The 24,641-nt window shown below is 46.3% G+C and overlaps 1 protein-coding gene and 1 long non-coding RNA gene across 2 annotated transcripts in view; both read right to left on the bottom strand.

Moving 5' to 3' along the window:
* Positions 1-1,336: 1,336 nt before the first annotated feature.
* Positions 1,337-6,179, bottom strand: LOC308051208. Its single transcript, XR_013923449.1, has 3 exons — positions 5,909-6,179; positions 5,780-5,831; positions 1,337-1,460 (listed from the first exon to the last, which is right to left on the bottom strand). It is a non-coding gene; the product is annotated as an uncharacterized lncRNA (long non-coding RNA).
* A 175-nt stretch (positions 6,180-6,354) lies between these two features.
* Positions 6,355-24,641, bottom strand: part of LOC308051224 (uncharacterized protein) — a gene marked incomplete at both ends in the record, with an annotated part of 36,098 nt that continues 17,811 nt past the window's right edge. Inside the window, 6 exons of the mRNA XM_080361578.1 lie at positions 6,355-6,364; positions 7,137-7,214; positions 7,299-7,337; positions 7,413-7,467; positions 7,566-7,608; positions 7,700-7,890. Coding sequence (XP_080217704.1) covers positions 6,355-6,364; positions 7,137-7,214; positions 7,299-7,337; positions 7,413-7,467; positions 7,566-7,608; positions 7,700-7,890 — 416 coding nt within the window. The remainder of the gene's footprint in view (positions 6,365-7,136; positions 7,215-7,298; positions 7,338-7,412; positions 7,468-7,565; positions 7,609-7,699; positions 7,891-24,641) is intronic.

Here is a 24,641-nt window from a genome sequence, read left to right as displayed (position 1 = left end):
CCCTCGGGGAAGGCACATTGGGGAGAGCTTGGGAGGGGGCTGGGGTTGGCAGTGGCCCCGCCCATGCTTTCAGCCCCACCCTCAACCCTAAACCCCACCCCCAAATCCCTCACTGGAAATGGAACAAACCACATGCTTAAGGTTTTTTTACATTATTTAATTTTATTGGGTGAGAATTGGCCCCAAAACCAGGTTAAAAATCCCCCAGCATGGCCCTGGGGGAGCAATGTCAGGATGGCAGCGGCACAGCGCTGCCCTTTTCCAAGATGGCCATCAGGAGTAAACAGAGTCACGGGTCCCACCGCCCACCTTGGGCCCCACCCCAAAATGGCCGCCCTAGGCAGTCCCCGCCAGCCATCTTGGATTCCGAGCAGGGTGGAGCCCAGCAGCCACGCTGTCCTCATTTTCTGTTGTGCACGGGGCCCCGTGCGGCATCGCAACCCAGGACGTCTGGTGGGCCGAGGGAACCCAGGACTGTGGATCTATGGGCAGAATGCAGGAGCTGTGGGGTGCTACATATCAATGGGGCAGAGTGCTGAAACTATATGGTGCTGCAGAGCAGTGCTGTGGATGTATAGGGCAGCCCGGATGTGTGGGGCGCTGTGGGGCACTGCTGTGGGTCTATGGGGCAGGGTGCAGGAGCTACAGTGTGCGGTGGGGCAGCATTGCTGGCCTATGGGCTAGTGGGAAGACGCTACGGTGTTTTCTGGGACAGTGCTGTTGATCTATAGGGCAGAGGAACTGTGGGGTGCTGTGGGGTTACACTGGGGGTCTATAGGGCAGAGTGAACAAGATATGGGGTGCTGTGGGACAGCACTGTGGGTCTATGGGCAAGAATAGAGTCACTGTGGGGTGCTGTGGGGTACTGCTGTGGATGTATGGGGCAGAGTACAGGAGCTATATGGGGCTGTGGGGCACTACTGTGGATGTATGGGGCAGAGTACAGGAGCTATACGGTGCTGTGGTGCAGTACTGGGCATTTATGGGACAGAGTGCAGGAGCAATGGGGTGTTGTGGGGCAGTACTGTGGATCTATGGGGCGGTGGAGGATGTCTGGGGTGCTGTGGGGCAGTGGTGTGGGTCTATGGGGCAGAGTGTAGGAGCTATGGGGCGTTGTGGGGCAGTACTGTGGGTGTATAGGTAGTTCAAATGTAGCTACCTGTTGGAACGAGATAAGGACTCAGCAAAACAAGTCGATTCAATGTGTATCACGCTAAAGCCATTTATTACAGAAACAAGTCTCCTTATATATGTAACTGTATTCCAATCATGTGTCCACGCTCCAAGCATGGATTCGCTAAATGAGTATCGTGGGCTGTCCGTGCGCTGGAGTCTCGCTGATGATACGTCCGGTGATTCACGCCGCGCCGGGACCCCGGTGATTGAGGAACGCCCCTCTTTCTCACGGCAGATTCTGTTCTCAGCTCCCCGAAGCGGCCTTGAGGTTCCTTTGAGCCTGCCTAATTCAGGGACATATCTTTATCTATGAAAACCCCTCCACGCTTCCCCCTTTCTTTTCCTGAGTTAGTCAGGCCCCCTAAACCGCACGGTGCATCATTTTTGAAATATACTGCAACATAGAACATGTGATTAACAACATAATTACAATTACATATAATGCAGTTAAACCTTACTTAGTAAGATCAAACTACTACCTGCCTGTTCTTAGAACCTTAATTCTACTATGACCACCTTATTAACACACTATTTTAATAGATTCAAAATAACCAGAGAAGTTAATACAATATATTCTCTTAAATTCCTAAAAGATTTATAACTGCGCAGTTTATAGGGTAACATACTGTAGGAGAATGCAACCCCCCCTCGCTCCCCCTCTCTGCCCCCTCTCTCTCCCTCCCTCCTTCAGCATGGAGAGGTGGGCACATCTCCTCTCTTTCTCTGCTACTCGAGGCTAATGGCTTCTTTTGTTTGGCCCCGGAGCACCCTGGCCAGGGGCCATTAGCAGAGCCGCTGGGCGCCCACGCCCAGGGTGGGGGATGTTTTTGGGAGGCTTCGGGGGCACCCACAGCCAGTGTGGGGGGTGCGGAGGAGGTTTAACAAAGCCTACAGTCAGGTCTGATCAAATTACAAAAACGGGATTCTCGTCGAAACTCCGCCCATTGTCGCGAGTTTCTCGGAGCACGAGCTTAGCCACTGCCGCCAGGAGCCACGGCCCCCGCAGCTCCCCGGGATGGAGACTCCGCTCGCCTCGCCGCCACGGCTGTGAGTAAAACTCTCGCAGGATTGCGAGTATATTTATACTTTTCGTGCACATATGCGCGTATAACTTTCTGTGCTCCATATGAGCGCGTGTAAAATTAATTCTCGCAGGATTGCGAGTATATTTATACTTACCGTGCACATATGCACGTGTAACTTTCCGTGCACAGTTGCATGTGTACTTTAAATTACTTCCTCGCACAATCGCGAGTGTATTTTCCTCTCGTGCTTCCACGTAAGCACGTGTAATATTCCGTGCACATTTGTACGTGTAAGTAAATTAACTCTCGCGGGATTGCGAGTGTATTATAAATTTACCCTCGCGGAATCGCGAGTGTACACTTTCCGTACTCGCTACGAGTACGCGTACCTCTTTAAAAATAATCCTGCTACGGGCTTGGGCAAGTGGGTTCTTCTCCGGGACTCAGGGGCGACTTCGGCATTGTTTTGAGTGAAGCCACGTGCATGCCCTCTGTGGACCGCCTGTTGTAGTGGTTGCTGCCCCTAAATAAGTTTGCTCAACTGATATCCGAACCTTTAGTTAAGTCACTTTTGGAATGCTAAAACCCTGTTTCTCACCGGTTTAATAAAAGTTGTTTTGGAACCTGTTGTCCCTTAAATTAACCTCGGGGTAATATTCCGTGACACATACTTAATACCATCAGTATATACTAATAATTGAATTAATATCTTAAAAGTTATCTCAACCTATTTAAAAGATCAATAGCTTAACTTTAATATCCCTTCTAAAACTTTATCAGTTGCTACCCTTAGATTACTATGGTAGGGATATCTCATAATTTTCCCTTATCTATGCATTGACTATCTAATCATAGTATCACCCTTTTGGATCTCCTGCTGATAGTTCAAATTGCCCTTCTCCACAGAAGGTACGCCACCTGCTTGCTAACAGGCTTCTAGACCACCGGGTCTGCGAGCATCTGTAACTGGGATCCATGGTTTACATCTGAAACAGTCCTCACAACTTAACTCCCTCCTGTCCATCTGCATCCGTTAAATCTTTGTTGAATCCACTTCAATCCTCGGCCTGTAATGACACAAACCAACTTTCCCCCAGGTTATCAATTGATGTGGCCTTTTTTATTGACTAGTGATTTGACCATAACTAATGTAGGTTCTTTCTGATTTAGCATGGTTTTGGGTCATACTTGCAAAGTATTTCATGGCATAAAATGCTTTTGACCATTGGTTTTGTGGTACTTCCCCTACTTCCCCCCCTTTTTAAAAAAACAAACAAACAAACAAAGTTCAGAACCGGATATGTGCGTTGGACCTTGACTACGTACTCAAAATCACAAATCAAATTTAGAGGTTCCTCCTTAAAAAGCTCTAAGTAATTTAAAGCTCTGCCAAGTTCTGCTAATCGGGTTGAACCTTCAATAATTTTTACAGAATGACGCCAATTGTTATCTTCACACCAAACCACTACAGCTTTATGAGACTTCCCAGAACCATTGACAAAAACTTTGCAAGTATGTAGGATCAGAACAAATACAAGTATGGCCTATGACCTGATGTTAAAGGCTTGCAGGTTCTGCAGCAATTTACATTTAGGCATGCCAAAAGCTGTGCTGTTAAGAAAACCAGCTAGTGCAATTTATAAAGACATAGATTACAAATAAAAAAAAAAAAAAATCAGAATTTCAGAAATGGTACATATATGACAAAAGGATCATGGCCTATTAAGACTTAAATTCATTCCCTGCATTTTCTTGATCAGAGTGACAATTGGTATATAACAGTCGGTATATCAGTTTGCCAGCAATCTCATCATACTGTCCCACAATAGCCACAGGTTGTTTCTATGTTGTAGCTACAAATAGACAAATCTGCAAATCCAATCGAATGCAGTCAGCCTGTAAGGTTGTCATAAATTCACTCCTCAAAGTTTCCGACTCCATTTTGGCTGTCATATTTATTGGATATTGTTTTCCCTTACCGGATCGAAGTCCTGTTTCAGTTCTATCAGTGTAGTGTTTGCTTTATCGAGACATTGGCTGTTAATACTAGTGGAAATACAGCATTTGAAATTTCCTTGGAGATTTCTCGCTTGCGGCAAGCAGATCTGCACCATCCCAGCAGCTTCTTGTAGGCCATGCAACTAAACAGAATTCTCAGAAAACGTTATTTGAGCTTACAATTTACTTAACAAATCTCAACCCAGGAGAGGTATAGGACTTTCTGGCAACTACAAGAATTCATGTATTAAAACTTTGTTCCAAATTTGGCATGCTATTGGTCTCAAAAAATGGCCTTTCTTTCGTTCCTTCCCATGGCCTCAAAAACTAGCATGGTGAATTTACTAAGAAGTCTCTTACAACGAATTACCACAGAATAAGTCTATCATCAAATTTTTGGTTTAATTTCCCAGTTTCATTAGAACTACGGGTCTGCTAAGGATGCCTTTAAACTTCACCCTCGGACGGCTCCATTCAGTATTACATTGCTGCAGTGGGGGGGAGAGAGAACCCCCCTTTCGCCGCTTTAAAAGCGGGCAGCCAGGTTTCCCTTTTTTATTTTTTTTTTCAATTGTCTTTCTTTCTCTTCTCGCTGCAGTTCAGATATAACCAAGGTCACGCAGCTGGCATAATGGCTGGTACGAGGTGGGAGGCTCTGGGAAACTCCTCAGTCACAATGAGCTGCACACAGGCCTGGGATGTTTTGGTCTTTTGTTTACCCATTTCATTCCAACCGTAATACGCTTTATATGCAATTTCAAGTAGCTCAGCAATAGTTACATTCCTTAGCTCCATTTACCTTGTACAATCTAGAGATGTCAAAAAACAGTATAAACCAGTATAATAAACATCAATCCATTATTCTGGTTTCCTAGATCCAAATCAGTTAATATTCTAGCAACTTTTAAATACAACCTCTTCCAAATTCACACCTATCATAGCATTTTACCAATTTAAATGCTTTTCTAACAATATAAGCAATTACTTTAATGTGTAAGAATGCATCCTAAAGGGGAGTAAGGTGGAATTTTAGCAGTAGAAACGGTTCCCATTTTGTAATTATCTCCCCAAACAAGATTCTTTTGGTACCAAATATGAATATGCAAACTAAAATACTGAGCTCAGATGCAAAAATCAAATACCCAGTTCAAATATGCAGATGGATCACAGTCACAGTAATTTAAGACAATATCTCAATTTTTGCATTGCACCTTTGGGCTGCTCACTGCTCAGCCAGGTGGAGGCGCCTCTGGGTCTCCCTGAAAAACAGATCAGTGCGGCTGGAGCCCCATCGGCCCCCGCCGCCGCCGCAGCAAGCTGGACTGAGCAAAGCCTTCTTTGTTTTGGTTTGGTTTGGTTTTTTTAGTGTCTCATCTGGTGCGCTACAGCTGTTATTCCAAAACCAGGATTCTTTACATGGTGTGCATACGGAAAAGCCAAATCCAGCACACCGAGATGAGACACAGCCTGTCGCAGAGTTGCGCAAGTCTGAATGCTGGAATAGAGGTAGCATGCTGAACAGAAAGTCTCTATCGCACTCTATGGCCGTTCCCCCTGTGTGACCAGCACTCCATGCTCACCTTGCCCGAGGAGCTGCGGTGCCGATACCCAGCTTTCCTCTTCTCTTCACACCTAGGAAACAGAGAAATGACCGAGCTCAGCGAGAGCCACACGGCGCAGCTTCCCTCTGCCGCCACGCACCGACCCACCTGCTTATGGCGCGCAGCTCGCCTCCTCCGTCGCTCTTCCGGGCCAAGTCGTCCCTCTGCATCTGAAATCGAGTTATGCAGCAAGTCACCCAGCAGCTCATCAACAGCTTGCCCATCCCACAGGTCTGCTTTCTATTCAGGAATCCCACCAGAAGCTCTAACTGAGTCCCAAAAAACACTGGGGACGGGACAGTCCGCTCCCCTGCCCACGGCTACTCCATCCCAGATGACTGCACAACCTGTGCCTACGCAGGTGAACATGTCCACAGATTAATCGTGGACTCCTAGAACTCCCGCTCCTGACTCTACACCTCCGGGCAGAGCAGCTCCAGCCAAATGCGCACGTGCACAGACAGACCCTCCACACAACGTTATAGACGACACCATGGCAACATCACAAAAAATGCTCTATAACAAAAATGACTCCAAACCAGAGATGGCAATGATCAAAATAACCTGCCGGGAGGCAGCGGTGAGGCGAGCAGCCTCTACTGCAACCCCAGAATAAAATAAGAGCCAAACATCACGGCCCCTTCTGAGACGGCGGCGCTGGCGCACACACACAGAGATGGCCGCAAGACTAAGAACTTCCCAGCATCTTGAAGGGCCAGTCCCTTAGACTGGATGGGGAGAGAGCAGAGCTGCTGATGATGCAGCCCAGAAAAAACACCATAAATCACAACTGACCGGAAACATCCCATATGCAAACACCATCCACACTGATGATACAAGAATCCGGGAGCAAATTGGCACCAGCGTTCCAGATCCCAGGATGGCACCTGAGATGCACGTTGTGCCCCTTGAGCACAACGAGACCCCAGCATCGTCTGACAGGCGTGAGGCAGGCTGCCCGAACTACACAACAACACAGACACAGGCTGGAGCTGCCCTGCCCGGCACACGCTGGCGTCGCACTGTAAGGTTCTCGGGGCCCTTTACCCACTCAAAGGGGACTGTTCCTGGACAGTCCTTCCCCTTGTCAGAACTATACCCCCGGACCTGCGATTCCCGGCCCTTGCCAGGCCTTGTGCCTCCACTTAGCTTTCAGAGGGCCAAGGGACCGAATCCATCTTCAACAGAGGAAAACGCCACGTGCGCGAACGGCCGTCTTCCTGCATCGCCGGGTTCCTCTTCAGCGTCTACGGGAACACGAGAAAACACACGCTTGCTAAGCCGTCCCGGCAGACGGCGTCGTGGGGTAAACGCCGACCCCTTCCGCAACACCCACCTCCTGCTAAGTTCCACGGCGTTCCGTTCGGCGCGTCGTGCCGTGGGCGTGGTCACCAACCCCCATCGCTCGTGACGCCTAAGACGGCGAGAAGCAAAAGACCTGTAGCGCCTGGAACGAATCGCTGGCCCCACGCTCCTCCTCGCCCCTAGCCCGACTCACCGCAAACGCCCCTCCCAGTGCAAAGGGCCCACAAAGCGCCTGCGAAGCGAGAAGGAAACGCTGAACCCGGTCACCGGGCAATACCGGGCTCCTCCACGCCCTCCGCCGCCTCACCTTCTCGGCGGCCGGCCGGCCTGCGCCTTCGCCCCTCGCAGCTCGTCTGCGGCACCTGCAAAACCAGAGGCACGCGCTCGGACGCCGCCCGAAAACACAGCCTGCCCGCAGATGGTCCCATCTCGCCCTCCCTTACCTGGGCCGCTCACCCACCTGGGCGCCCTTGCTTTTGACCACGAAGACCTTCAGCTACCGCCTGTAAAAATCAACCAAAGGACGCTCAGACATGCACCGGCAACACGGGACCTGAAACCAGCTGCCGCTTCAGCCCAGCACTCCGTGCTCACCTTGCCCGAGGAGCTGCGCTGCCGATACCCAGCTTTCCTCTTCGCTTCACACCTAGGAAACAGAGAAACGACCGAGCTCAGCGAGAGCCACACGGCACAGCTTCCCTCTGGCGCCACGCACCGACCCACCTGCTTACGGCGCGCAGCTCGCCTCCTCCGTCGCTCTTTCGTGCCCAGTTTGCCCTCTGCATCTGAAAACAAGTTATTCAGCAAGTCACCCAGCAGCTCATCAACAGCTTGAGCATTCCACCTACCCCTGACTGCACACCTCTGGGCAGAGCAGCCTGAAAGACACTCTGCCTTATGGTCCTGCTGCTTCCTTCGGAAATGCTAGAACTCTACTTATAGATATGAGATGCTAATTTTAACCCCTGCTAGATAATCAAAGCATCAGTCCTAGCAAGGGAGATTATATCAGCAACTTGTTACACGCCAATACAAACCATAAATTAACACCTCATCTTCATTGCAGTCAGGAATTTCAGGAAAACGCAAAGCACCGGGAATTTATTCAATAAATGAAACCTAGTTACAAACATATCTTCAACTACAGCTGGTACTGAAGCTTTGCTGCGCTCCTGAAGGTCCTACGTCAAACAGGCATCTCCACTTCTCCAAACACAACTGCCCACATAGCTTAAACAGCCCAAAAGCTGCCGACAGCTGAAGGAGCAGCAGGGAACCAGCACCCAAGCAGCCCAGGAACAGCATCAACTCCTGTCCAGGGGCTGGGGCTAAAATACCCTGAGACCCACCCACCCCTTCCCAAAATCCCCTGGGAAAGGAGAGGGATCAATCATCCCAAGCCCAACCCACCACCCTTATCAAATCACCTGGACCCTCACTGGAAATGACAGCACCTGCACTCCTGTCGGGCTCTGTCAGACACTGTTGGATTACTAAGTTAGAATTAATTTATTATTAATCCTAATGATAAGTCTAACCCTAAAACAACCTGAATTCTACCCCTAACCTGACCCTGACCATATCGTTGACCATAACCCTAACATATGTTTAACCATAAGTCTAAACCTCACCATAGCCGTAACCTAAGCCTAACCCTAACGCTATGTCTAATGCTAAATCAACTCTAATACTAACCCGAACTGTAATCTTAACCCTAACCCTAACCCTAACCCAAATCGGAACCTGACTTTGACCATAACGCTGGCCATAACCCTAACAGATGTTTAACCATAAGATTAAACCTCACCATAGCCGTAACCTAAGCCTAACCCTAACGCTCAGTATAATGCTAAACCAACTCTAATCTTAACCCGAACTGTAATCCCAACCCTAACCCTAACCCTAATCGGAACCCTAACCCTAACCGGAAACTCACTCTGACCATAACGCTGGCCATAACCCTAACATATGTTTAAACATAAGCCTAAACCTCACCATAGCCGTAACTTAAGCCTAACCCTAACGCTAAGTCTAATGCTAAACCAACTCTAATCCTAACCCGAACTGTAATCCTAACCCTAGTCCTAACCCTAACCCTAACCCTAACCCTAGCCGGAACCCTAGCCATAACCTGACTCTGACCCTGACCATAACACTGGCCAGAACCCTAACATATGTTTAACCATAAACCTAAACCTCACCATAGCCGTAACCTATACCTAACCCTAACGCTAAGTCTATTGCTAAACCAACTCTAATACTAACCCTAACTGTAATCCCAAACCTAAGCCTAACCCTAACCGGAACCCTAACCCTAACCGGAACCCTAACCCTAACCGGAACCCTAACCCTAACTGTAACCTGACTCTGACCATAACGCTGACCAGAACCCTAACATATGTTTAACCATAAGCCTAAATCTTACCATAGCCATAACCTAAGCCTAACCCTAACGCTAAGTCTAATGATAAACCAACTCTAATCCTAACCCAAACTGTAATCCCAACCCTAACCCTAACCCTAACCGCAACTCTAACCCTAACCGTAACCTGACTCTGACCATAACGCTGGCCATAACGCTAACATATGTTTAACCATAAGCCTAAACCTCACCATAGCCATAACCTAAGCCTAACCCTAACGCTAAGTCCAATGCTAAACAAACTCTAATCCTAACCCGAACTGTAATCCCAACCCTAACCCTAACCCTAACCGGAACCCTAACCCTAACCGGAACCTGACTCTGACCGTAACGCTGGCCAGAACCCTAACATATGTTTAACCATAAGCCTAAATCTCACCATAGCCATAACCTAAGCCTAACCCTAACGCTAAGTCTAATGCTAAACCAACTCTAATCCTAACCCAAACTGTAATCCCAACCCTAACCCTAATCCTAACCGGAACCCTAACCCTAACCGTAACCTGACTCTGACCGTAACGTTGGCCATAACCCTAACATATGTTTAACCATAAGCCTAAACCTCACCATAGCTGTAACCTAAGCCTAACCCTAACGCTAAGTCTAATGCTAAACCATCTCTAATCCTAACCCTAACTGTAATCCTAACCCTAACCTTAACCCTAAACGTAACCCTAGCCGGAAACCTAGCCCTAACCTGACCCTGACCCTGACCATAACGCTGGCCAGAACCCTAACATATGTTTAACCATAAGCCTAAACCTCACCATAGCCGTAACCTAAGCCTAACCCTAACGCTAAGTCTAATGCTAAACCAACTCTAATCCTAACCCTACCTATAATCCTAACCCTAGTCCTAACCCTAACCCTAAACCTAACCCTAGCCGGAACCTTAGCCCTAACCTGACCCTGACCCTGACCATAACGCTGAGCAGAACCCTAACATATGTTTAACCATAAGCCTAAACCTCACCATAGCCGTAACCTAAGCCTAACCTTAACGCTAAGTCCAATGCTAAACAAACTCTAATCCTAACCCGAACTGTAATACCAACCCTAACCCAAACCCAAACCCTAACCCTAACCCTAATCGGAACCGTAACCCTAACCAGAACCTGACTCTGACCATAACGCTGGCCATAACCCTAACATATGTTTAACCATAAGCCTGAACCTAACCAAAGACGTAACCTAAGCCTAACCCTAACGCTATGTCTAATGCTAAACCAACACTAATCCTAACCCTATTTGTAATCCCAACCCTAACCCTAACCGGAACCCTAAACCTAACCCTAGCCGGAACCCTAGCCCTAACCTGACCCTGACCCTGACCATAACGCTGACCAGAACCATAACATATGTTTAACCATAAGCCTAAACCTCTCCATAGCTGTAAGCTAAGACTAACCTTAACGCTAAGTTTAACGCTAAACCAACTCTAATCCTAACCTTAACTGTAATCCTAACCCTAGCCCTAACCCTAACCATACAACGGACCCTGACCATAACCCTTACCCTAACCCAAATGTAATTTTAACCATAACCCTAAATCTAAACCTAACCCTAATGCTAAGTCTAACCCTAAAACAACGCGAATCCTAACCCTAAGCCTAACCCTAACCCTAAACGTAACCCTAACCCTAACCCTAACCCTAACCCTAACCGGAACCTGACTCTGACCATAATGCTGGCCATAACCCTAACATATGTTTAACCATAAACCTAAACCTCACCATAGCCGTAACCTAAACCTAACCCTAACGCTAAGTCTATTGCTAAACCAACTCTAATCCTAACCCGAACTGTAATCTTAACTCTAACCCTAACCCTATCCCAAACAGGAACCTGACTCTGACCATAACGCTGGCCAGAACCCTAACATATGTTTAACCATAAGCCTGAACCTCACCAAAGCCGTAATCTAAGCCTAACCCTAACGCTCAGTCTAATGCTAAACCATCTCTAATCCTAACCCTAACTGTAATCCTAACCCTAGACCTAACCCTAACCCTAAACGTAATCCTAACCCTAACCCTAACTCGAACCCTAACGCTGACCATGACCCTGACCGTAATGCTGACCAGAACCCTAACATATGTTTAACCATAAGCCTAAACCTCACCATAGCCGTAACCTAAACCTAACCCTAACGCTAAGTCTAATGCTAAACCAACTCTAATTCTAACCCAAACTGTAATCCCAACCCTAACCCTAACCCTAACCGCAACTCTAACCCTAACCGTAACCTGACCCTGACCATAACGTTGGCCATAACGCTAACATATGTTTAACCATAAGCCTAAACCACACCATAGCCATAACCTAAGCCTAACCCTAACGCTAAGTCCAATGCTAAACAAACTCTAATCCTAACCCAAACTGTAATCCCAACCCTAACCCTAACCCTAACCGGAACCCTAACCCTAACCGGAACCTGACTCTGACCGTAACGCTGGCCAGAACCCTAATATATGTTTAACCATAAGCCTAAACCTCACCATAGCCATAACCTAAGCCTAACCCTAACGTTAAGTCTACTGTTAAACCAACTCTAATCCTAACCCAAACTGTAATCCCAACCCTAACCCTAACCCTAACCGCAACCCTAACCCTAACCGGAACCTGACTCTGACCGTAACGTTGGCCATAACCCTAACATATGTTTAACCATAAGCCTAAACCTCACCATAGCCGTAACCTAAGCCTAACCCTAACGCTAAGTCTAATACTAAACCAAATCTAATCCTAACCCTACATGTAATCGTAACCCTAGCCCAAACCCTAAACCTAAACCTAATCCTAGCCGGAACCCTAGCCCTAACCTGACCCTGACCCTGACCATAACGCTGACCAGAACCCTAACATATGTTTAACCATAAGCCTCAACCTCACCATAGCCGTAACCTAAGCCTAACGCCAACGATAAGTCTAATGCTAATCCAACTCTAATCCTAACCCGAACTGTAATACCAACCCTAACCCAAACTCAAACCCTAACCCTAACCGTAACCTGACTCTGACCATAACACTGGCCATAACCCTAACATATGTTTAACCATAAGCCTAAACCTCACCATAGCCATAACCTAAGCCTAACCCTAAGCTAAGTCTAATGTTAAACCAACTCTAATCCTAACCCGAACTGTAATCCCAACCCTAACCCTAACCCTAACCCTAATCGGAACCGTAACCCTAACCGGAACCTGACTCTGACCATAACGTTGGCCATAACCCTAACATATGTTTAACCATAAGCCAGAACCTAACCATAGCCGTAACCTAAGCCTAACCCTAACGCTATGTCTAATGCTAAACCAACACTAATCCTAACCCTACTTGTAATCCAAACCCTAGCCCAAACCCTAACCCTAAACCTAACCCTAGCCGGAACCCTAGTCCTAACCTGACCCTGACCCTGACCATAACGCTGACCAGAACCCTAACATATGTTTAACCATAAGCCTAAACCTCTCCATAGCTGTAAGCTAAGACTAACCTTAACGCTAAGTCTAAAGTTAAACCAACTCTAAACCTAACCCTAACTGTAATCCTAACCCTAGCCCTAAACCTAACCATACCCCGGACCCTGACCATAACCCTGACCCTAACCCAAATGTAATTTTAACCATAACCCTAAACCTAAACCTAACCCTAATGCTAAGTCTAACCCTAAAACAACGTGAATCCTAACCCTAAGCCTGACCCTAACCCTAAACGTAACCCTAATCCTAACCCTAAACCGAACCCTAACCCTAACCGGAAACTCACTCTGACCATAACACTGGCCATAACCCTAACATATGTTTAACCACAAGCCTAAACCTCACCATAGCCATAAACTAAGTCTAACCCTAACGCTAAGTCTAATGCTAAACCAACTCTAATCCTAACCCGAACTGTAATCCTAACCCTAGCCCTAACCCTAACCCTAAACCTAACCCTAGCCGGAACCCTAGCCTTAACCTGACCCTGACCCTGACCATAACGCTGGCCAGAACTCTAACATATGTTTTACCATAAGCCTAAACCTCACCATAGCGGTAACCTAAACCTAACCCTAACGCTATGTCTATTGCTCAACCAACTCTAATCCTAACCCAAACTGTAATCCCAACCCTAACCCTAACCCTAACCGGAACCCTAACCATAATCTGACTCTGACCATAACGCTGGCCATAACCCTAACATATGTTTAACCATAAGCCTAAACCTCACCATAGCCGTAACCTAAGCCTAACCCTAACGCTAAGTCTAATGCTAAACCAACTCTAATCCTAACCCAAACTGTAATCCCAACCCTAATTCTAACCCTAACCGGAACCTGACTCTGGCCATAACGCTAACATATGTTTAACCATAAGCCTAAACCACACCATAGCCATAACCTAAGCCTAACCCTAACGCTAAGTCCAATGCTAAACCAACTCTAATCCTAACCCTAACTGTAATCCCAAACCTAACCCTAACCCTAACCGGAACCCTAACCCTAACCGGAACCCTAAACCTAACCGTAACCTGACTCTGACCATAACGCTGAGCAGAACCCTAACATATGTTTAACCATGAGCCTAAATCTCACCATAGCCATAACCTAAGCCTAACCCTAACGCTAAGTCTAATAATAAACCAATTCTAATCCTAACCTGAACTGTAATCCCAATCCTAACCCTAACCGTAACCGGAACCCTAACCCTAACTGGAACCTGACTCTGACCATAATGCTGGCCATAACACTAACATATGTTTAACCATAAGCCTAAACCTCACCATAGCCGTAACCTAAGCCTAACCCTAACGCTAAGTCTAATGCTAAACCAACTCTAAACCTAACCCTAACTGTAATCCTAACCCTAGCCCTAAACCTAACCATACCCCGGACGCTGACCATAACCCTGACCCTAACCCAAATGTAATTTTAACCATAACCCTAAACCTAAACCTAACACTAATGCAAAGTCTAACCCTAAAACAACGCGAATCCTAACCCTAAGCCTAACCATAACCCTAAAAGTAACCCTAATCCTAACCCTAACCCTAACCGGAAACTCACTCTGACCATAACGCTGGCCATAACCCTAACATATTTTTAACCACAAGCCTAAACCTCACCATAGCCATAACCTAAGCCTAACCCTAACGCTAAGTCTAATGCTAAACCAACTCTAATCCTAACCCTAACTGTAATCCTAACTCTAGCCCTAACCCTAACCCTAAACCTAACCCTAGCCAGAACCCTAGCCTTAACCTGACCCTGACTCTGACCATAACGCTGGTCAGAACTCTAACATATGTTTTACCATAAGCCTAAACCTCACCATAGCCGTAATCTAAACCTAACCCTAACGCTATGTCTATTGCTAAACAAACTCTAATCCTAACCCAAACTGTAATACCAACCCTAACTCTAACCCTAACCGGAACCCTAACCCTAACCGTAACCTGACTCTGGCCATAACGCTGGCCATAACGCTATCATATGTTTAACCATAAGCCTAAACCACACGATAGCCATAACCTAAGCCTAATCCTAACGCTAAGTCTAATGCTAAACCAACTCTAATCCTAACCTGAACTGTAATCCTAAACCTAGCCCTGAACCTAACCCTAAACCTAACCCTAGCCGGAACCCTAGCCCTAATCTGACCATGACCCTGACCATAATGCTGACCAGAACCCTAACATATGTTTAACCATAAGCCTAAACCTCACCATAGACGTAACCTAATCTTAACGCCAACGCTAAATCTAATGCTAATCCAACTCTAATCCTAACCCGAACTGTAATCCCAACCCTAACCCTAACTCTAACCGGAACCCTAACCCTAACCTTAACATGACTCTGACCATAACGCTGGCCATAACGCTAACATATGTTTAACCATAAGCCTAAACCTCACCATAGCCGTAACCTAAGCCTAACCCTAACGCTAAGTCTAATGCTAAAACAACTCTAATCCTAAACCAAACTGTAATCCCAACCCTAACCCTAACCCTAACCGGAACCCTAACCCTAACCGTAACCTGACTCTGACCGTAACGATGGCCATAACCCTAACATATGTTTAACCATAAGCCTAAACCTCACCATAGCCGTAACCTAAGCCTAACCCTAACGCTATATCTAATGCTAAACCAACACTAATCCTAACCCTACTTGTAATCCAAACCCTAACCCTAACCGGAACCCTAAATCTAACCCTAGCCGGAACCCTAGCCCTAACCTGACCCTGACCCTGACCATAACGCTGACCAGAACCATAACATATGTTTAACCATAAGCCTAAACCTCTCCATAGCTGTAAGCTAAGACTAACCTTAACGCCAAGTCTAACGCTAAACCAACTCTAATCCTAATCCTAACTGTAATCCTAACCCTAGCCCTAACCCTAACCATACCCCGGATCCTGAACATAACCCTGACCCTAACCCAAATGTAATTTTAACCATAACCCTAAACCTAAACCTAAACCTAACCTAGGCCTAACCCTAAAACAACGCGAATCCTAACCTTAAGCCTAACCCTAACCCTAAACGTAACCCTAACCCTAACCCTAACCCGAACCCTAACCCTAACCGGAACCTGACTCTGACCATAGCGCTGACCAGAACCCTAACATATGTTTAACCATAAGCCTAAACCTCACCATAGCCAGAACCTAAGCCTAACCCTAACGCTAAGTCTAATACCAAACCAACTCTAATGCTAACCCGAACTGTACTCCCAACCCTAACCCTAACCCTAACCGGAACCCTAACCCTAACCGCAACCTGACTCTGACCATAACGCTGGCCATAACCCTAACATATGTTTAACCACTAGCTTAAACCTCACCATAGCCGTAACCTAAGCCTAACCCTAACGCTAAGTCTATTGCTCAACCAACTCTAATCCTAACCCTAACTGTAATCCCAACCCTAACTCTAACCCTAACCGGAACCCTAACCCTAACCGTAACCTGACTCTGACGATAACGCTGGCCAGAACCCTAACATATGTTTAACCATAAGCCTAAACCTCACCATAGCCATAACCTAAGTCTAACCCTAACGCTAAGTCTAATACTAAACCAACTCTAATCTTAACCCGAACTGTAATCCCAACCCTAACCCTAACCCTAACCGGAACCCTAACCCTAACCGGAAACTCATTCTGACCATAACGCTGGCCATAACCCTAACATATGTTTAAACATAAGCCTAAACCTCACCATAGCCATAACCTAAGCCTAACCCTAACGCTAAGTCTAATGCTAAACCAACTCTAATCTTAACCCGAACTGTAATCCTAACCCTAGTCCTAACCCTAACCCTAACCCTAACCCTAGCCGGAACCCTAGCCCTAACCTGACTCTGACCCTGACCATAACACTGGCCAGAACCCTAACATATGTTTAACCATAAGCCTAAACCTCACCATAGCCGTAACCTATACCTAACCCTAACGCTAAGTCTATTGCTAAACCAACTCTAATCCTAACCCTAACTGTAATCCCAAACCTAACCCTAACCCTAACCGGAACCCTAACCCTAATCGGAACCCTAACCCTAACTGTAACCTGACTCTGACCATAACGCTTACCAGAACCCTAACATATGTTTAACCATAAGCCTAAATCTTACCATAGCCATAACCTAAGCCTAACCCTAACGCTATGTCTAATGCTAAACCAACTCTAATCCTAACCCGAACTGTAATCCCAACCCTAACCCTAACCCTAACCGGAACCCTAACCCTAACCGGAACCTGACTCTGACCATAATGCTGGCCATAACCCTAACATATGTTTAACCATAAGCCTAAATCTCACCATAGCCGTAACCTAAGCCTAACCCTAACACTAAGTCTAATGCTAAACCAACTCTAATCCTAACCCGAACTGTAATCCTAACCCTAGCCCTAACCCTAACCCTAAACCTAACCCTAGCCGGAACCCTAGCCCTAACCTGACCCTGACCCTGACCATAACGCTGGCCATAACCCTAACATATGTTTAACCATAAGCCTAAACCTCACCATAGCCGTAACCTAAACCTAACCTTAACGCTAAGTCTATTGCTAAACCAACTCTAATCCTAACCCTAACTGTAATCCCAACCCTAACCCTAACCCTAACCCAAACCAGAACCTGACTCTGACCATAACGCTGGCCATAACCCTAACATATGTTTAACCATAAGCCTGAACCTCATTAAAGCCGTAACTTAAGCCTAACCCTAACGCTCAGTCTAATGCTAAACCATCTCTAATCCTAACCCTAACTGTAATCCTAACCCTAGACCTAACTCTAACACTAAACATAACCCTAATCCTAACACGAACCCTAACGCTGACCACGACCCTGACCGTAACGCTGACCAGAACCCTAACATATGTTTAACCATAAGCCTAAACCTCACCATAGCCGTAACCTAAACCTAACCCTAACGCTAAGTCTAATGCTAAACCAACTCTAATCCTAACCCAAACTGTAATCCCAACCCTAACCCTAACCCTAACCGCAACTCTAACCCTAACCGTAACCTGACTCTGACCATAACGCTGGCCATAACGCTAACATATGTTTAACCATAAGCCTAAACCACACCATAGCCATAACCTAAGCCTAACTCTAACGCTAAGTCCAATGCTAAACAAACTCTAATCCTAACCCGAACTGTAATCCCAACCCTAACCCTAACCCTAACCGGAACCCTAACCCTAACCGGAACCTGACTCTGACCGTAACGCTGGCCAGAACCCTAACATATGTTTAACCATAAGCCTAAACCTCACCATAGCCATAACCTAAGCCTAACCCTAACGCTAAGTCTACTGTTAAACCAACTCTAATCCTAACCCAAACTGTAATCCCAACCCTAACCCTAACCCTAACCGGAACCCTAACCCTAACCGGAACCTGACTCTGACCGTAACGTTGGCCATAACCCTAACATATGTTTAACCATAAGCCTAAACCTCACCATAGCCGTAACCTAAGCCTAACCCTAACGCTAAGTCTAATACTAAACCAAATCTAATCCTAACCCTACATGTAATCGTAACCCTAGCCCAAACCCTAAACCTAAACCTAATCCTAGCCGGAACCCTAGCCCTAACCTGACCCTGACCCTGACCATAACGCTGACCAGAACCCTAACATATGTTTAACCATAAGCCTAAACCTCACCATAGCCGTAACCTAAGCCTAACCCTAACACTAAGTCTAATGCTAAACCATCTCTAATCCTAACCCTAACTGTAATCCTAACCCTAACCCTAACCCTAAACGTAACCCTAGCCGGAACCCTAGCCCTAACCTGACCCTGACCCTGACCATAACGCTGGCAGGAACCCTAACATATGTTTAACCATAAGCCTAAACCTCACCATAGCCGTAACCTAAGTCTAACCCTAACGCTAAGTCTAATGCTAAACCAACTCTAATCCTAACCCTACCTATAATCTTAACCCTAGTCCTAACCCTAACCCTAAACCTAACCCTAGCCGGAACCCTAGCCCTAACCTGACCCTGACCCTGACCATAACGCTGAGCAGAACCCTAACATATGTTTAACCATAAGCCTAAACCTCACCATAGCCGTAACCTAAGCCTAACGCCAATGCTAAGTCTAATGCTAATCCAACTCTAATCCTAACCCGAACTGTAATACCAACCCTAACCCAAACTCAAACCCTAACCCTAACCGTAACCTGACTCTGGCCATAACGCTGGCCATAACCCTAACATATGTTTAACCATAAGCCTAAACCTCACCATAGCCATAACCTAAGCCTAACCCTAACGCTAAGTCTAATGCTAAAATAACTCTAATCCTAACCCGAACTGTAACCCCAACCCTAACCCTAACCCTAACCGGAACCGTAACCCTAACCGGAACCTGACTCTGACCATAACGTTGGCCATAACCCTAACATATGTTTAACCATAGGCCTGAACCTAACCATAGCCGTAACCTAAGCCTAACCCTAACGCTATGTCTAATGCTAAACCAACACTAATCCTAACCCTACCTGTAATCCAAACCCTAACCCTAACCGGAACTCTAAACCTAACCCTAGCCGGAACCCTAGCCCTAACCTGACCCTGACCCTGACCATAACGCTGACCAGAACCCTAACATATGTTTAACCATAAGCCTAAACCTCTCCATAGCTGTAAGCTAAGACTAACCTTAACGCTAAGTCTAAAGCTAAACCAACTCTAAACCTAACCCTAACTGTAATCCTAACCCTAGCCCTAAACCTAACCATACCCCGGACCCTGACCATAACCCTGACCCTAACCCAAATGTAATTTTAACCATAACCCTAAACCTAAACCTAACCCTAATGCTAAGTCTAACCCTAAAACAACGTGAATCCTAACCCTAAGCCTAACCATAACCCTAAAAGTAACCCTAATCCTAACCCTAACCCGAACCCTAACCCTAACCGGAAACTCACTCTGACCATAACGCTGGCCATAACCCTAACATATGTTTAACCACAAGCCTAAACCTCACCATAGCCATAACCTAAGCCTAACCCTAACGCTAAGTCTAATGCTAAACCAACTCTAATCCTAACCCTAACTGTAATCCTAACCCTAGTCCTAACCCTAACCCTAACTCTAACCCTAGCCGGAACCCTAGCCCTAACCTGACCCTGACCCTGACCATAACACTGGCCAGAACCCTAACATATGTTTAACCATAAGCCTAAACCTCACCATAGCCGTAACCTATACCTAACCCTAACGCTAAGTCTATTGCTAAACCAACTCTAATCCTAACCCTAACTGTAATCCCAAACCTAACTCTAACCCTAACCGGAACCCTAACCCTAACTGGAACCTGACTCTGGCCATAACGCTGGCCATAACGCTAACATATGTTTAACCATAAGCCTAAACCTCACCATAGCCGTAACCTAAGCCTAATCCTAACGCTAAGTCTAATGCTAAACCAACTCTAATCCTAACCCGAACTGTAATCCTAACCCTAGCCCTGACCCTAACCCTAAACCTAACCCTAGCCGGAACCCTAGCCCTAATCTGACCATGACCCTGACCATAATGCTGACCATAACCCTAACATATGTTTAACCATAAGCCTAAACCTCACCATAGACGTAACCTAAGCTTAACGCCAACGCTAAGTCTAATGCTAATCCAACTCTAATCCTAACCCGAACTGTAATCCCAACCCTAACCCTAACCCTAACCGGAACCCTAACCCTAACCGTAACATGACTCTGACCATAACGCTGGCCATAACGCTAACATATGTTTAACCATAAGCCTAAACCTCACCATAGCCATAACCTAAGCCTAACGCTAACGCTAAGTCTAATGCTAAACCAACTCTAATCCTAACCCAAACTGTAATCCCAACCCTAACCCTAACCCTAACCGGAACCCTAGCCCTAACCGTAACCTGACTCTGACCGTAACGCTGGCCATAACCCTAACATATGTTTAACCATAAGCCTAAACCTCACCATAGCCGTAACCTAAGCCTAACCCTAACGCTAAGTCTAATACTAAACCAACTCTAATCCTAACCCTAACTGTAATCGTAACCCTAGCCCAAACCCTAACCCTAAACCTAACCCTAGCCGGAACCCTAGCCCTAACCTGACCCTGACCCTGACCATAACGCTGACCAGAACCCTAACATATGTTTAACCATAAGCCTAAATCTCACCATAGCCGTAACCTAAGCCTAACCCTAACGCTAAGTCTAATTCCAAACCATCTCTAATCCTAACCCTAACTGTAATCCTAACCCTAGCCCTAACCCTAACCCTAAACCTAACCCTAGCCGGAACCCTAGCCCTAACCTGACCCTGACCCTGACCATAACGCTGAGCAGAACCCTAACATATGTTTAACCATAAGCCTAAACCTCACCAAAGCCGTAACCTAAGCCTAGCCCTAACGCTAAGTCAAATGCTAAACAAACTCTAATCCTAACTCGAACTGTAATCCCAACCCTAACCCTAACCCTAACCCTAATCGGACCCGTAACCCTAACCGTAACCTGACTCTGACCATAACGCTGGCCATAACCCTAACATATGTTTAACCATAAGCCTAAACCTCACCATAGCCGTAACCTATACGTAACCCTAACGCTAAGTCTATTGCTAAACCAACTCTAATCCTAACCCTAACTGTAATTCCAACCGTAGTCCTAACCCTAACCCTAACCCTAACCCTAGCCGGAACATTAGCCCTAACCTGAACATGACCCTGACCATAACACTGGCCAGAACCCTAACATATGTTTAACCATAAGCCTAAACCTCACCATAGCCGTAACCTATACGTAACCCTAACGCTAAGTCTAATGCTAAACCAACTCTAATCCTAACCCTAACTGTAATTCCAACCCTAACCCTAACCCTAACCGGAACCCTAACCCTAACCGTAACCTGACTCTGACCATAACTCTGGTCATAACCCTAACATATGTTTAACCATAAGCCTAAACCTCACCATAGCCGTAACCTAAGCCTAACCCTAACGCTATGTCTAATGCTAAACCAACACTAATCCTAACCCTACTTGTAATCCAAACCCTAACCCTAACCGGAACCCTAAATCTAACCCTAGCCGGAACCCTAGCCCTAACCTGACCCTGACCCTGACCATAACGCTGACCAGAACCCTAACATATGTTTAACCATAAGCCTAAACCTCTCCATAGCTGTAAGCTAAGACTAACCTTAACGCCAAGTCTAACGCTAAACCAACTCTAATCCTAATCCTAACTGTAATCCTAACCCTAGCCCTAACCCTAACCATACCCCGGATCCTGAACATAACCCTGACCCTAACCCAAATGTAATTTTAACCATAACCCTAAACCTAAACCTAACCCTAACCCAGGCCTCACCCTAATGCTAAGTCTAACCCTAAAACAACGCGAATCCTAACCTTAAGCCTAACCCTAACCCTAAACGTAACCCTAATCCTAAACCTAACCCGAACCCTAACCCTAACCGGAACCTGACTCTGACCATAGCGCTGACCAGAACCCTAACATATGTTTAACCATAAGCCTAAACCTCACCATAGCCAGAACCTAAGCCTAACCCTAACGCTAAGTCTAATACCAAACCAACTCTAATGCTAACCCGAACTGTACTCCCAACCCTACCCTAACCCTAACCGGAACCCTAACCCTAACCGCAACCTGACTCTGACCATAACGCTGGCCATAACCCTAACATATGTTTAACCACTAGCTTAAATCTCACCATAGCCGTAACCTAAGCCTAACCCTAACGCTAAGTCTAATGCTAAACCAACTCTAATCCTAACCCGAACTGTAATCTTAACCGTAGTCCTAACCCTAACCCTAACCCTAACCCTAGCCGGAACCCTAGCCCTAACCTGACTCTGACTCTGACCATAATGCTGGCCATAACCCTAACATATGTTTAACCATAAGCCTAAACCTCACCATAGCCGTAACCTATACCTAACCCTAACGCTAAGTCTATTGCTAAACCAACTCTAATCCTAACCCTAACTGTAATCCCAAACCTAACCCTAACCCTAACCGGAACCCTAACCCTAATCGGAACCCTAACCCTAACTGTAACCTGACTCTGACCATAACGCTGACCAGAACCCTAACATATGTTTAACCATAAGCCTAAACCTCACCATAGCCAGAACCTAAGCCTAACCCTAACGCTAAGTCTAATGCTAAACCAACTCTAATCCTAACCCGAACTGTAATCCCAACCCTAACCCTAACCCTAACCGGAACCCTAACCCTAACCGGAACCTGACTCTGACCATAATGCTGGCCATAACCCTAACATATGTTTAACCATAAGCCTAAATCTCACCATAGCCGTAACCTAAGCCTAACCCTAACACTAAGTCTAATGCTAAACCAACTCTAATCCTAACCCGAACTGTAATCCTAACCCTAGCCCTAACCCTAACCCTAAACCTAACCCTAGCCGGAACCCTAGCCCTAACCTGACCCTGACCCTGACCATAACGCTGGCCATAACCCTAACATATGTTTAACCATAAGCCTAAACCTCACCATAGCCGTAACCTAAACCTAACCCTAACGCTATGTCTATTGCTAAACCAACTCTAATCCTAACCCTAACTGTAATCCCAACCCTAACCCTAACCCTAACCCAAATCAGAACCTGACTCTGACCATAACGCTGGCCATAACCCTAACATATGTTTAACCATAAGCCTGAACCTCACCAAAGCCGTAACTTAAGCCTAACCCTAACGCTCAGTCTAATGCTAAACCATCTCTAATCCTAACCCTAACTGTAATCCTAACCTTAGACCTAACCCTAACCCTAAACGTAATCCTAACCCTAATCCTAACCCGAATCCTAACGCTGACCACGACCCTGACCGTAACGCTGACCAGAACTCTAACATATGTTTAACCATAAGCCTAAACCTCACCATAGCCGTAACCTAAACCTAACCCTAACGCTAAGTCTATTGCTAAACCAACTCTAATCCTAACCTAAACTGTAATCCCAACCCTAACCCTAACCCTAACCGCAACTCTAACCCTAACCGTAACCTGACTCTGACCATAACGCTGGCCATAACCCTAACATATGTTTAACCATAAGCCTAAACCACACCATAGCCATAACCTAAGCCTAACCCTAACGCTAAGTCCAATGCTAAACAAACTCTAATCCTAACCCAAACTGTAATCCCAACCCTAACCCTAACCCTAACCGGAACCCTAACCCTAACCGGAACCTGACTCTGACCGTAACGCTGGCGAGAACCCTAACATATGTTTAACCATAAGCCTAAACCTCACCATAGCCGTAACCTATACCTAACCCTAACGCTAAGTCTAATGCTAAACCAACTCTAATCCTAACCCTACCTATAATCCTAACCCTAGTCCTAACCCTAACCCTAAACCTAACCCTAGCCGGAACCCTAGCCCTAACCTGACCCTGACCCTGACCATAACGCTGACCAGAACCCTAACATATGTTTAACCATAAGCCTAAACCTCACCATAGCCGTAACATAAGCCTAACCCTAACGCTAAGTCTAATGCTAAAACAACTCTAATCCTAACCCTAACTGTAATGCCAACCCTAACCCTAAC

Source organism: Nesoenas mayeri (assembly GCF_963082525.1).
Source record: "Nesoenas mayeri genome assembly, chromosome: 34".
NCBI classification, from domain to species: Eukaryota; Metazoa; Chordata; class Aves; order Columbiformes; family Columbidae; genus Nesoenas; species Nesoenas mayeri.
This window is presented reverse-complemented; position numbering and strand designations above follow the sequence as displayed.